The sequence below is a fragment of the Miscanthus floridulus genome, chromosome 19 (genome assembly GCF_019320115.1).
Source record: "Miscanthus floridulus cultivar M001 chromosome 19, ASM1932011v1, whole genome shotgun sequence".
In the NCBI taxonomy this organism is placed as follows: Eukaryota; Viridiplantae; Streptophyta; class Magnoliopsida; order Poales; family Poaceae; genus Miscanthus; species Miscanthus floridulus.
In genome coordinates, this window is record NC_089598.1 from 114,767,204 (window position 1) to 114,782,125 (window position 14,922).

At 40.9% G+C, this 14,922-nt stretch overlaps 1 protein-coding gene across 2 annotated transcripts; it reads left to right on the top strand.

Moving 5' to 3' along the window:
* The first annotated feature begins 484 nt into the window (after positions 1–484).
* LOC136527041 (uncharacterized) lies at positions 485–7,527 on the top strand. 2 transcript variants are annotated; one of them, XM_066519648.1, is made up of 8 exons: positions 763–902; positions 2,322–2,485; positions 3,335–3,470; positions 4,566–4,647; positions 5,305–5,480; positions 5,589–5,726; positions 5,809–5,948; positions 6,873–7,527. In XM_066519648.1, exons 3-8 carry the CDS (start codon positions 3,346–3,348, stop codon positions 7,100–7,102), a joined length of 891 nt encoding a protein of 296 aa, XP_066375745.1. In that variant the 5' UTR covers positions 763–902; positions 2,322–2,485; positions 3,335–3,345; the 3' UTR covers positions 7,103–7,527. The 2 variants fall into 2 exon arrangements, with proteins under 2 accessions (XP_066375744.1, XP_066375745.1); XM_066519647.1 differs by lacking the exon at positions 2,322–2,485 and having other exon boundaries at positions 485–902.
* The last annotated feature ends 7,395 nt before the right edge of the window (positions 7,528–14,922 follow it).

The following is a 14,922-nucleotide window of genomic DNA, read 5'->3' on the forward strand; positions in this document are numbered from 1 at the left end:
TGTACCTCCCTTCCAGAGCAGCATGATTTCGATGCATGATTATTGTTTCCTTCTATACATGTAGCCTCAGGTGATCGATTTGTTTCCTTCAAAGCAGGCGGGGATCGTAGGCGTAGGTAGATGAACGAACCAAAACAAATGTCGCACAACGTTTTGTTCTTTTTAGTCGGACGAGATTTGAAACAAAAGAAAGAACAGTTGCTCGGTGACGTCGGTCCACTATCTCGCTCTCCATAGAAAAAAGCCCATATAATACATCAAGGCCCAGACCACCAACTCCCAAAAACGCTCACCGAAAATCCGAACCGTTAGATGCTGATCCAGCGGTCCACAACGACCAGGCAACAGCTCCCACTCGCGCAGTCACCCCTCCCGCTACGACCACGACCGAAGGACCGATCGAGCGCGTGCCGCTTCGCCTCGTCTCGTCCCAACTCCTAACCCTATATAAGCTCAGCGCCCGGCTTCCTCCCCCCTTCCCCACCCTTCGCCCAAGGAGGCCGACCTCGCCTCACACTCCCGCCCGCCCCCGCCGATCCATCCACCCAATAAAGCGCCTGTACAGATCCAACCCTAAGGATCCGGATCGCCTTACCCCGCGCCGATCCGCGCGATTTGATTCGATTATCCTCCGATTTTCCCCGATTTTTTTTGGTGGGTTTCCTCTCTTCTTCGATCGGAGTGCTAGGGTTTGGGCGCGCGGGGGGCGGCGCATTCCAGGGTCATCGTTGGTTCGACGGGCTAGGGTGCTTTCTCACCGGGGGAAGGGAAGCGAATCCAAACGATGGAGAAGAAGAAGGTGGCGATCCCGCTGGTCTGCCACGGCCACTCGCGGCCGGTGGTGGACCTCTTCTACAGCCCCGTCACACCCGATGGCTACTTCCTCATCAGCGCCAGCAAGGGTAAGCGGATCCCCAATTTCCCCTCCCGTGTGATAGTTTCATTTTAGTTTTCTGATTGGTTCGGATTGGCTCGGTGGTTGAGTGTGTGATGCGATGGTCTGCTGTTAGCTACTCTATATGTGTTTACGAGATGTTGGCTAGGATGCATGTCTTTGAGCGTTGCAATTTCAATCTAATTTTATGTGGATGTTTGAATTAGTTGCCAGTGCAATTTGTGCCATAATAGTCTGCTTCAGTAAATACGACTACAAACCCATGTTGTGTAAGATAACGGTATTGTTGCCAGTTAGTTACATCCTTTTAGCAAGAATGTACCATTTAAGGGAAAGCGAGTCAACAGACAGAACACCATAGTTTCCTTTTCTAAAACAAACATCTATGTCCGAATCCTTTTAGCAAGGAATGTACCATTTAAGGGATAGCGAGTCAACAGACACAGAACACCATAGTTTCCTTTTCTAAAACAAACATCTATGTCCGAATGGCGAAACTGATTGCCAACCTTGATACTCCGAGTGTTTTTCCTTTTGCACTTTTTTTAAAGTGCTAGGGAACATTGGGCTGGCACGTAGCGTCTGATTGCTGATTATTTAACCTGGCGCATATTTGTTGGTTATTAGGCAGAAAACAGTTGGCACTTGGTGGGATGGACCTTAACGGATAAGTAGGCCACATGGTTGATTTCTTGCCAGTCCACTCCCTGACCCTTGAGCAAGAGAAACCCATTTCTTATTTCTTGATTTATTTCATTGCGATTTTCCTGCTCCATCCGTATGCATGTACTTTGCTTTATGTTGCTAGGTCCAACTTCCATGGCTCCCTAACATTCGTCTGCCAAAGTAGCCTCCAACAGGTTATGGCTATGAAGGGTACTGATATTGAGTAATCTGTGTTGCTGGTGAGAAAGGGTGGTGACTCCAATATACATGTAACCTTATGATTATGTGTTGTTTCAGTCTTAGATGTGTAGTATTAGTTATCCAATGCAATCATTTAAGGTTTTATGGTTTCCTAGTTGGCATGGTGCAATTTATCTGAAGTTTGCCATATCGGACCCATTTAGAGGGATGAAGAAGCTATCGCAAACTCGTAGTTTATACAATGTCTTGCCATTTTTAGTCCTCATATTATAGAAGTCCTATTGCTGGCCATTTCTTATGTAATCATAACTGCAGAGCAAGTTTCCATTTTGTATTGCGTGGGTTCCTATTTTGGAGTGACATAACTGCAGAGCAAGTTTCCATTCTGTATTGCGTGGGTTCCTATTTTGGAAGTGTGTTTTTCCCAGTTTGGACTGCTAAGTTGTATTTCTTGGTTGTCTGGATAACTTGGATAGAGAATATATATGCCTGTTCAGATGGTGGTTATCAAATCATACTATATACAAGTCAGTAATTTTTTATAGCTTCATGTTTTCAGCGCCACTGAGTTACAGATAGAATGAATGGAAGCTAAATGAAACAGTTGGATATCCATGAATTCCGTATTAAAAGCTTGATAAAGAAATGGGTATGGTTACATAGAAACATGCATGCACATCTTGGTTGTGGAGTACCAAAGAACAACTTGGATCCATTAAGAAGGTAATAAATAGTTATATACCTGACCCCTATACAAGGTGGAGAACAGATTTCATGCCAACCTTTACCTGACAATATATTTTTTTTTTGAAAAAAGGATGATCTTGTGGGTATTCGATTCGAATATTGTCAAGTTGTATTGTTAGGTTTTTTCTTCATTTCCACATCTACTCTTTTTCTTGGGATATTAGATGCATCCCCATTTTGTTAGGATATAATTGCACTTTGTGCTCTATAATGAGCGTCCTTGCAATAATAGGCGTTAGAAATTTGAATGATATAGTGAAAGGTATCTCAGATGAAACAATAAGCCAATAATAAATAGCTTGTTTTGTATTAGTTGTAAGCAACTAATCATTGTAGCACCGACACCGAGCCTCAATTGGATACCAGCAGTGTATTAATCTGTATCTTGCGGTTTTTCACGATTTAACTGTGTTCCCATATTGCAATGCAAATAATGAGAACAGTGAACTTCCTATCTATTGTGTGATCGTTAGAGCGATTAAGTGCTGTGCTAAATGTTGTCTTTGAAAAGATTATTATAGCATAGAATCTGTAGATATTTATGCATTCGAGAAGGGAAGAGTGAGCAGTTTCTAGGCTAGCTCTTGGTACCGATCTTGGATTGGGACCAAGTGATAGTCAAAAGGAGTCAGACACCTGTTTTACTTGGTGAAGGTTATACATTTTTAATTTGATGCCTGACTAAAGGGTGATATCCTTAGTTACCAAGCTTTGAATGATTTTACATTGTTTGCATACTAGTAAACTCTGCAATAGGAGAAGCATACCTGCCTTCTCGTGTTGCTACCTATTGAATGACCTTTTTATTATTTCTTCGTTCTGCAGACACAAATCCAATGCTTCGTAACGGTGAGACTGGTGACTGGATTGGGACTTTTCAAGGTCATAAAGGTGCTGTTTGGAGCTGTTGCCTTGACAGGAATGCTCTGAGGGCTGCATCTGCTTCTGCTGACTTCTCGGCGTATGGTTTTCTTACCCTTTGAAATTCTAAACAGCATTGTTGTTCATTTGATCTCCCAGTTTACAAAATTGGATGCATATTGATTATCAAATAATCCCTGTTTTATGGATACGTTTTGTGAATGCTTTCTTTATTTGCTTCCCGTGACATGAATGTAGACGCGCTAAAGTTCATCCTGCCACTCTGATCGGCCAGCAATTTTAAACACAATTAGATCGAAATTAGATCTGCCATATTTGTCAATGTGTTTGGTGAGGACAGAAGTCATGCTCAATTGTTTATTTGTTGTCGCCCTTAACATGCATCATTTCATATACCAAACTATCATGTGAATATAGGTTAGAATAGATACGCTGACCTGGAAAACTTCCATGCATTTATTTATTATTTTATTCTTGGTTTTCATCCTATAGGATCAAGAATATATAGTAGCTATATAAGTTTTTTTTTTGTTGAAGTTGAACACTTGGGTGAGCAAACTGTAAAACCTCACGAGGTCATTTGGGATTGAAGAATTTGGGAAAGGGTTACCGTACATAGTATATACTATGATTAAACTCTTAAGGTTTAGGAGGTAGGTGGCCTACCACCATTGTCGTAGTCATAATCTATACTCCCTCGTCCCTCTATCCACAAATATGAGGGATTCTGGGTAACCTGCCATTTAATCTCCTTAACTCGCCATCAAATCTCTTTAATGGCGCTGTTAACTTGCCATTTAATCTTCTTAACTTGCCAATTGAAACCTACGAACATGCTTTAGTTCGGGGTATATGCGTCTTTTCCTATCCAGGTTTTTTTAAGTCTGTCCTTTAAATTCCAGGTTCCTTTTATTTGTGGACGGTGGGAGTAAATGATTTTGGGTACAATGTGGATGTTACACAACTCTGTTTAGCAAATGTGGTCCTTTTAAGTAGGTTTTATTAGTTCAATATAATATACAATTACATGCAAAGCGAATACTAGGAAGTTTGCATGAAAAAGTAACAATTGGCAGGCGTAAACACTTTAACATATCCACTACAAGATGCGCTTCATTGCTCATTCCTGATTTGAATTCTCTGTTAGTGACTAATGTCGACGTTCCTTTTCCAGTAAAGTATGGGATGCCCTTACTGGTGATGAGCTACATTCATTTGAACACAAGCATATAGTTCGGGCATGTGCCTTCTCTGAGGTAGTGCTTGCTAATGCTTATCTTGTCCTCATCTCAATGAAGTATATGTGGAAACCATGACTGTCATTTCTAGAGTGTCCTTTCCACCTAAAATGTTGTGCATAGTTCTTTAAATTTTTTTTGAATGCTGTTAATCACTGTGAACAATTCGGCCAGTTATTGCCCTAGTTTGTTATGCTCACTGCAATCATTGGGTATCTGAAAAATGTACTGGTAATATGGTTGATTTGTATCCATGGACACATCTTTCTTAGCATTATTATTATTAGTATTTGTTCACTCTCTACTTTATTATACTCCTGTCCAAGTAACTGCCCATTTCAGTTTAATGCTTATAAAACTAGGTTATGTTTGCACATGTTTTTTTAAGCCCCCCCCCCCCCACCACCAAAAAAAAAGGTATTCCCATGTTTCTGATATCGCTACCTATAAAAAAAACACTTGGGAGTTTGGTGCATTTGGCTTCCTTTAAATCCAATAGATAAGTATTTGCAAACTAAAATCAATTTTATTGACAGAAACATATGTTTGGGTTTTGGTGCAGCTGCTTTATGTCATGCCCTTCCATTTCTCTTTTTTACACGCTGTTGTACAAAATTGGCCCTGTTCTTCATGGGTTGCTTCTGGCCTGACTTAAATTGCAAATTGACACTGCAGGACACCCACCTTTTACTCACTGGAGGCATGGAAAAGACTTTGCGTGTGTATGATATGAATCGTCCTGATGCAGCTCCAAGAGAGCTTGACAAATCACCTGGTTCTGTCCGAACTGCTGCTTGGCTTCATAGTGACCAAACTATATTAAGTTCCTGCACTGACATGGGTGGAGTAAGGTGTGTGCACAGAAGAAATGCCCGATCAACGATAAACAACTATGTTGGTTGGCCTATATATTCACTATAGGTGTGTTCCTTTTAATTAATTTTTATAGTACTGTGCAGGCTATGGGATGTGAGAACTGGAAAAATTGTCCAAACTCTTGAAACGAAGGCTTCTGTCACTAGTGCAGAAGTAAGCCAGGATGGCAGGTTCATCACTACAGCTGATGGCTCAAGTGTAAAATTCTGGGACGCAAATCAGTAAGTTTCTTTTATCACCATTTTAGTTAACCACTTTGGTTGATTGATCCCTTTCTGACAAACATTTTGTATTTTGCATCAGCTTCGGCCTTGTTAAAAGCTATGATATGCCGTGCAATGTGGAGTCGGCTTCACTTGAACCTAAGTCTGGGAGTAAATTTGTAGCTGGAGGGGAAGATTTGTGGGTTCATGTATTCAATTTCTTCACTGGTGAAGAAATAGGTAAGTTCTATCCTTTTTAGTTCTTTAGCCTGCAGCTCAGGACCCCTGGTGTACCTTTGCCTATACAAATAGAAAGATTAGCATAGCAGTCTTCTTTGGCTTTCAATCAAGTGAATCTTATCAGTTGCGTTCTGCAATTCTAGCTTTCAGTGTTATGTGTTGAGTATTTATTTAGCAACGTTATCAGTTACGTTCTAGTGTTTTAGCTTCATAGCTTCATAGCTCACAAGTCTATAGTACAAAATAAAATCATGTTGCAAAAATTGTATATAAGGAATCAAAACTGCTTCCCTTGAGTGTACCAATGGTATTTAAACTTGGAAAAGGATGCATTATGTGGCAATGAAAAGGATGCATTATGTGGCAATGATAAAATCTGGATATCCACAATTTGCTAGTGTTGGACCAAGTGTTCATTACATACCTGAGTTCTCTAGAGATGTTTTTTTCCTATTATATGTTCCAAATTTGTCTTACCTTGAGGTATCAAGGGCGAAACAGCCTTTTGGGCGAGGGAATTTTCATAAGAAACATTGGTTTGTTGGTGGCTAGTTGTAGAAGGCTTTTAAACCTAGCATATATACATGTCTGGAAATGGATCTACCTAGTGGGCATCTGTTTTTGTGTCCCAGGTTCACCCTGAATCATTGGTCTGTCCAAATAGTTTTGGCTACATTCACTTGATAATCACCATAGTTTTGGTCTTTTGATAAATATTAGACACTATGTTGATGGCATTTGTGTAATGATTTTTACGTTTCTTAAGATAGGAAACTTTGTTGTGTTTAGGTTTAGTTCTGTTGAAATGTTTATTGCCCATTTGTGGTTTTTTTCTCCCATCTTCAGTATTTCTAAGGAGGTATGCCGGTTTATGGTTGTACTCCATTACCTTCCAAATGAAATGACTACTGTTCTTTAACGCAGCTTGTAACAAAGGGCATCATGGTCCAGTCCACTGTGTCCGGTTCGCACCTGGTGGTGAATCATACGCATCGGGTTCGGAAGATGGCACCATTCGGATCTGGCAGCTTAGCCCGGCTAATGCTGATGACGAGGCGGCCAATGCAAATGGCAAGACAACTGCTGGGGTGAACGAGGTTACAACCAAGATAGAAGGCTTCCACATTCCCAAGGAGGGGCAGACCGAGGGGTAGGACCTCACGTGCTTGTGGTTATTGCGAGGAGATTGCCCTCAGAGCTGCGGTGGTCATTCAGTTTCTCCCTGCAGAGTCATCCGCGTTTGCGGCCCAAGGGTATCCCTTGGCTTCATGAGTCATCATCACAGCGCTGGGAAAAAACCATACCCCTCATAAGCAAATGGTGGTGGGTTTTTGGATGGGGCCCTTGCTTTGATAGAACATAGCAACTGTAGTGTCAAAAATGCAACTTAGGTAGTTTAGGGACCGTGTCTGCATTCATTAAAGTGAAGTATTCTGTATCTCCTCTGGTAAACTTGATTTTGATGACTTTTTTTTTTTGCCTCACCGTGTTCCAGTCCCCTAAAATACATGAGGGCTTCATCATCGACTTCTAAACTTGTGGCTTTTGATGTCGGTACGCGATCTTCAAAGCTGACCACTTCTTGGTCCTGAGATATTTTTGGAGCGTCATGGCTATCAAATGACACATTTCTGTTCGGATAGCTTGAGCTCTATTGGACATGTTCTTGTGGTGGCTCAAATTGTTATGAAACGGTGTCTGTTCCTAACAGACACCAGTGATCTCATCAACAGATGAAGGTATACTGTTCTAGTGAACAGTTGCTTTTTGCCGAGCAGTCACGTTCGTACGGCGTAACGTGACCCTTCACTTTATAATCTAAAATGAAAGCAATGGTGGTTTTTAAGATCTTATTCATTTACATTCACGCTTTAACATGTTATCAAGCACGTGCTCTCCACTGCAAGTTGAGAAGCCAGAAGAGTTACCCGGCGCTGTTGCTGCACGGCAAGACGAGAAGAGCAGAGGCTTTCTTCGTCAATCGTTCAAGAAGAGAACGGTAGTACGGAGGATCAAGGATGCAGGAACGAGAACTGGATGGTATGGAATGCTTCTGTGTTTCTTACCTAAGGCAGCGATACTCGTCGTTGCTTGTTCTTCATCAAGTTCGTCATCTTTGGGACTGCCATCTCCGTGCTGTTATGCCCATGGTCATCGAGACCATCCTTGCGGCACAGACGCGACTCCGCGCACATCAGGATGGTGAGCCCGCGTCTGTCCGGCCGGCAGCACCCTCGCTGGTGACTTCACGGCCAGAGGCTTCCCCGCCGTGGCCCCCCGCGGCCTCCGTGCCATGGCCTCGCGCCACGGCCGGCGGCTTTTCCGCAGTGGCCCGGAGACGGCGTCCCGCGCGACCTGGTGACTGCGACCGGCTGCTCCCAATCGCGCCTGCACTCGGCGGCCCCCGCAGCCGGGCACGCACGCGGCCCCGCGCCTGCTGCGCCGCGCTCGCACGTGGTGAAGTTTCGAGCAGCCGCGCCCTCGACGACGCCTCCTCCGCCTCTGCCGACTGCGCCGATTCCACGCTGCGTCCACGCCGGCGAAGCCGCCAACCGCCACCCCGGTCTGCGATGGACCTGGCTCCGCGTCCCTCAAGGACCATCGGCGCGCGGCCTCCCCAACGGCCACGCCGGGTCAAGCGAGAACGGCGGCGCGGGGCACCTCTCCTCCGACGAGGTTGAGGGCCACGCCCCCTAGCCAGCCTGAGCATGTCGAGGGAGGAGGGAGCGCTGTCCGGCTGCTTGAATCCGTCGGTAACGGCGCGATTCGGCGACTGCAGCGGCCTCCTCCATGGCGACGGCGGTGGTGTTTCTGCAGGCTGCGACAGCGACAGCGACAGCGGTGGCGAGCGAGGGGCAGTTTCTGCTGATCGTTCTTATCGGATCGTTTTGCTTGGATGTCATGCAGCATGCTCGTACAGCATCCTTGCTAAATGGGCCTGACGGCCGGCGAGCCTGCTACTTATCTTTTTTTTATTATTTATTTATTTGCAAAGAATTCGCATAAGGCTATTTGTCTCTAATAATTCTCTGCAGCAAACTACATAGTTATTTTATGTGTAAGTACTATTTGTTTAAGTCGCTGACTTTAACAATTATTGTACTTGTGATGTTTTACTATTGTAAAATGTTTATTTATGGTACTGTTCAAAGTATTTGTCCCATGGTACGACAAATCCAATAAACAAGTATCCTTACTATTACGACCATAATCTTGCAATTCATTTATTTAATATGCAATTGATCATTTGATTTAAGCCCATTTAGGCTTTTCAATTTTAAAGCACTACGTGCTTAAATTATGGATGCAACATTTTATGTATATTTTCTCATCAATTGTATAATGCACATGTTTTTATATTTGTTTGTTGGCCATACACAAGGTAGCACCAAAGTTGCTACTATGGGATTTACACTAAGTAAACACATATTGACTATCCTCAACGTGCGTACCCAACATCACAAATTAGAACATATGGTCTACATCTTTTCACAAAGATGACTACCATTAGTTCGCATTTCTATTGGCCATCCACAAGGTAGCACCATAGTTGCTGCTATAGGATCTACACTAGGTCCACAACTTAGTGAGTATCCTCAACGTGAATACCCAATTCATTTGCGAATTAACTAAGGTCTACATAAAATCTTTGATGACTATCTTAAGACATGTTCAAATAACTTGCATTAATGACTTGGCATCTACTGTTAACACAGATTATGCATATTTTGAGATCTACACCTTTACCGTGACTACCTCCATTATGTTATTATGCATATGAGATTTTTACACTAACATTAATACAAGATTATCTTGTCTTTATTTTGCATCCCATTACAACATTACCATAGCAATTTTAATTTACCCTTAAAAGTAAATTCAGAAAATCTATGGTTTGCACCTAGTTGGAATAATGGACACGAAAGAGTTTGATCTCTCACTCTTGATGATCATCATTATCCAACATGGCCAATGGACGTAAAGTTAAACTTTATTGTTCTATGGATTCATAGCAAAATATACTTGGTGCTCCTCGTAAGAGAGCATCACCGCTTACTGAACAATTAAGTATGGAGTTTTATTTAAATAAAACACTATACACATCTAGATCACACATATGTGTATCTCAATGGATGCAAATCGAAGCACTATATGGCTAGCTCTCAATGAGCGATATGAACAACGCAAGGCAATCATTATGCCCAATGCCATCTCTAATTGACCACAACTTACCAAATGTATTCTAGATTAATTCCTACATTACTTTAGGTCTAAGTGTATGATAAACTCTTATCGAGGAATCATTAGCATTATAGTGATGCTCTATCATCTGAAGTACATTGAATTTTCAGAATAATTACAAGTTCGATGCCATGTAGTAATGCCATCCATAGAACTTTAATGGTAAAATTTAACGCAAAAAGAAGTAGCAGCCCCATGCATTCTTTAGAGCCAAGGCATTTCCCAAATATGATAGAACCATATTTTGTCATAATTGTGTATGTTACAGCCACACAACTTGGAAATGCCATGCGTTGAAATATTTAATTGATCTGTTTTATAAATTCATTGGACATAAATATCCGGCTCAACAATAAAGATATGAAGCATGCTTCTATCTTTAACCTGACACCACTAGGAAGGCCAGTTGTTCATAACAAGTTTCATGAAAAAAACAAGTAGCAACCAAACACTTAATTAATAAGTGGGTCTTATGAGCATGGAGAGCACGATCATCGAATTTACTTCGCTTGATCTATTTTGGAGACCAAATTTGTCTTCCATTTACAAAGGTACCTAGTATCTTCGTCCCATTTTGGTGTTGTAATATAAAATGTTGTCATCAATTTCAATTGAATATCACAATAATGTGTCATCACATTTGATATTCCATTAATTAACTTGTATGTAATCTATATATTTGCAAAGAATGTCATTATATTCTTCATGCTATATATAGACTTATACGGGAGTCAATCCAAATGCAAAGAGAAATTTTGCTTAGTGGATAATTACATCACAAACTCTATACATATGGAAGCAAAAAATTCCTAAACTCTTACTTAGAGACAAAGAAATATATTGTTAATCGCTTGATGCGATGTCATGATAGTGGGCTTTGGTTGTCCTACTATCATACTTCCTATTGGTACTTAAATAATAATCATGAATTCATTCTTGTATTCTGATTCCAAAATGTACCCAATTAAAATTATAGAGATGATGCGAAAAATTATCAGCAATTCCAAAGGTCATGAGTTAAATACTGCTAAATTCCTAAAATCTTCAGATTTTATGTGCACTTCATGCGCTACAGGGAAATTGATCGTACAACCATCGTCCGTTAAGATCCAAAATAAGCCACTAAAATTTTTTGAGCGCATTCAAGGAGATATTTGTGGCCCCATACAACCACCTGTCTAGACCATTCAGGTACTTCATGGTTCTAATAGATGCATCTACTTGATGGTCTCATGTGTGTCTTTTGTCCACACGTAACCATGCATTTGCAAAAATTATTGCTCAAGTTATTAGACTTATAGCACATCATCCTGAACATCAAATTCAATCAATTCGAATGGATAATGCTGTTGAATTATCCTCAAAGGCTTTCAATGATTATTGTATGGCTTTGGAAATTCAAGTTCAACACTCTGTCCCATATGTTCATACACAAAATGGTTTAGCAGAATCTCTTATTAAGAGAATTAAACTCATTGCAAGACCATTATTACAAAATTGCAACCTACCAACTTCATGTTGGGGTCATGCAGTCTTACATACTGCTGACTTAATTCAATTGCGATCAACTGCATATCACGTAGTCTCCCCATTGTAGTTAGTACGTGGAAATATGCCAAATATTTCCCATCTGCGAAAATTCGGTTGCGCTGTATACGTACCGATCTCACTGCCTAAGCGTACTTCTATGAGTGCACATAGGAAACTTGGTATCTATGTAGGATATCAATCTCCATCAATTATCAACTACCTCGAGCCTCTTACATGGGACTTATTCATGGTCCGATACGCTGACTACATATTTAATGAGGACCATTTCCCGGCATTAGGGGGAGATTTCAAGTACCAAAACGAATGTCAGAAAATCATCTAGAATGCCCAAGGTATTCCCCCCTCAAATCCACGTACTCTAGAGACTGAACAACAAGTTCAGAAAATTATTAACTTGCAACATATTGCAAATAACCTGCCAAAAGCATTTACTGATTATAAAGGTGTCACTAAATCCTCTTATCCTGCTCGCAATGCGTCTGAAAGAGTGGAGGTACCAATAAAAACCATTCAACTCCCACTTCCAAAGAAGAGGGAGAGAAGTACGGCCGCTCCTAAGGATAATGCTACAAATAAGCGTCCGAAGATATCGAGGGCTAAATCCTCCAAATCAATAAATCCAAGCCAACCTCAAGTTGGTAGACACCCAATAGTGGATAAAAATCCAACATCAGGACCAAATCAACAACCCGGATCAACGGTGCATCCAAATTCTGATCCTGGCATATCAGAACACCCTGACTCCATAGTTTTGGGAAATGTTGAGTCAAATAATAGGGTGAAAGAAATTTCCATCAATTACATAGATTCTAGAGAATCATACGATCGTAAGACTACTGTTGTCGACATGTACTTCTCCACAGCAATTGTAGAAATATTTCTCAATGATTCAGATCCCAAGACCATGGTAGAGTGCAAAAAGCGCTCGGACTGGGCTCAATAGAAAGAAGCAATTCAAGCTGAGATAGCTTCGCTCACTAGAAGAGGGGTATTCACATCTGCAATACCTACACCTTTCAAAGTCTTTCCTGTAGGCTTTAAATAGGTTTTTGTCCAGAAACGGAATGAGAACAATGAGATGATGAGATATAAAGCGAGGCTAGTAGCACAAGGGTTCACGCAGAGACCCGGCATTGATTACAATGAAACCTATTCTCCAGTAATGAGTGGAATTACTTTTCGATACTTAATATCATTGGTAGTTCAAAATCATCTATCTATGCAGTTGATGGATGTGGTGACAGCGTATCTATATGGGTCACTTGATTCGGACATATACATAAAGGTTCCTGATGGAATCCAAATTCCGAATCCAAACGCAAATTGCAACAAGTATTGTGTAAAACTATAAAAGTCATTATATAGCTTGAAGTAGTCGGAACGAATGCGGTACAACCGACTGAGTGAATTCCTTCTAAAGAAAGGATACACTAACAATGATGATTGTCCATGTGTTTTCATTAAGAAATCTCGAATGAGATTTTGTATTATATCCGTGTATGTTGATGATTTAAATATCATTGGCAGCCCAAAGGATATAGAAGAAGCACGCAAACATCTAAAGATGGAATTCGAAATGAATGATTTGGATAAGACCAAGTATTGCCTAGGTTTAGAACTTGAGCACCATCCTTCAGGGATTTTAGTGCATCAATCAGCCTATATTCAGAAAATATTAGAGAAATTCAATATGGATAAATCATACCCTAATAAAACTCTGATGGTTGTTCGTTCTTTAGAAATAGGGAAAGATCCATTTAGACCACGGGACATTAGAAAAAAGATGTTGAGACCAGAGATCCCATATCTCAGTGTCATTGGCGCACTTGTGTATCTTGCAAATTGTACCAGGCCTGATATCGCATTTGCAGTGAACCTACTAGCTAGGCATAGTGCGGACCCAATTCACCGTCATTGAACGTGAGCGAAGTGTATCCTCAGATACCTTAATGGCACAAAGGATCTTGCTTTATTCTTCAAGAAAAATCATGATCCCAGTATGATTGGTTATACTGATGCAGGTTACTTATCCGATCCTCATAACGGAAAATTCCAAACAGGATTTATATTCCTACATGGAGGTACATCTATTTCATGGAAGTCTTCTAAGCAGACTCTGACAGTACTAATCATTCTGAAATTATTGCTCTATACGAGGCATCACGAGAATGTGCATGGCTTCGCAGAATGATTAACCACATACAACAGTCATGTGGTATTGGTTTAATTGAATCACCAACAATTATCTATGAAGATAATTCCGCTTGTGTTACACAGATGCAATCAGGTTACATAAAGAGCAATATCACTAAGGATATTGTTACTAAACTGTTTTATTCCCATGAATTACAAGAAAACAGGAAAATAAACATCTTGCAAATCAAGTCATGTGATAATCTCGCTGACCTATTTACTAAGTCCTTACCAACTTCTGTGTTCAAAAATTGATACATCGAATTGGTATGCGGCGACTTCGAGATTTGCTAGAATTAGATAGAGACATCTCCTAAATGTTGACCTGTACCAGCATCATATTATACTCTTTTCTTTCACAAGTTTTACTTACAAGGTTTCTTGTTAAAGTTTTTAATGAGGTAATATTAACATAAGCATGTGTCATATTTCCAATTTTCTCCACCGGGGTTTTGTGAAAAATATCAAAGACACATATTGCCCTCACAACTCATCTATGGTTTTTTTTCCGAAAAAGGTTTTTCATGTGAGTTATATATAATCTAAAAGATCAATGAAAGCAATGATAGTTCCCAAAATCTTATTCATTTACATTAACGCTTTAACACAAATGATACATTTCTGTTCGGATGGCTTGAGCTCTATTGGACATGTTCTTGTGGTGGCTTCTACGGTACTGAAGACCAGGACATGATACGCGAATCCTGCAACAGTTTTTGGTTACATGTTATTGTGCTCCTATCCCAAATACAGTATTTGGTTTCACGTTATTGAGAGCACCTACCCGAAATTCATGACTGGTTTAGGTATCCCATAAAGACGACCTTTCCCAGAGGGTATCTGGGATATGGCACTGGCGCATGTTGCGTTTTGCAGCAAAGACTTCCCTCGTCACTGTTTTCGCAAAAGGGAATCGCGTCACATGCCCCTCCATGCGAGCCAAGCCAAGGCTTGATTGCATTTGATCGGCCTTTCTGCGATGGTTTCG

Coding starts and splice junctions, on each gene's coding strand:
- LOC136527041 (XM_066519647.1), top strand. CDS start 785: ATGGAGAAGAAGAAGGTGGCGATCCCGCTGGTCTGCCACGGCCACTCG. Junction 3,471..4,565: donor GCTTCTGCTGACTTCTCGGC/GTATGGTTTTCT, acceptor TTCCTTTTCCAG/TAAAGTATGGGATGCCCTTA. Junction 5,481..5,588: donor ACTGACATGGGTGGAGTAAG/GTGTGTGCACAG, acceptor AGTACTGTGCAG/GCTATGGGATGTGAGAACTG.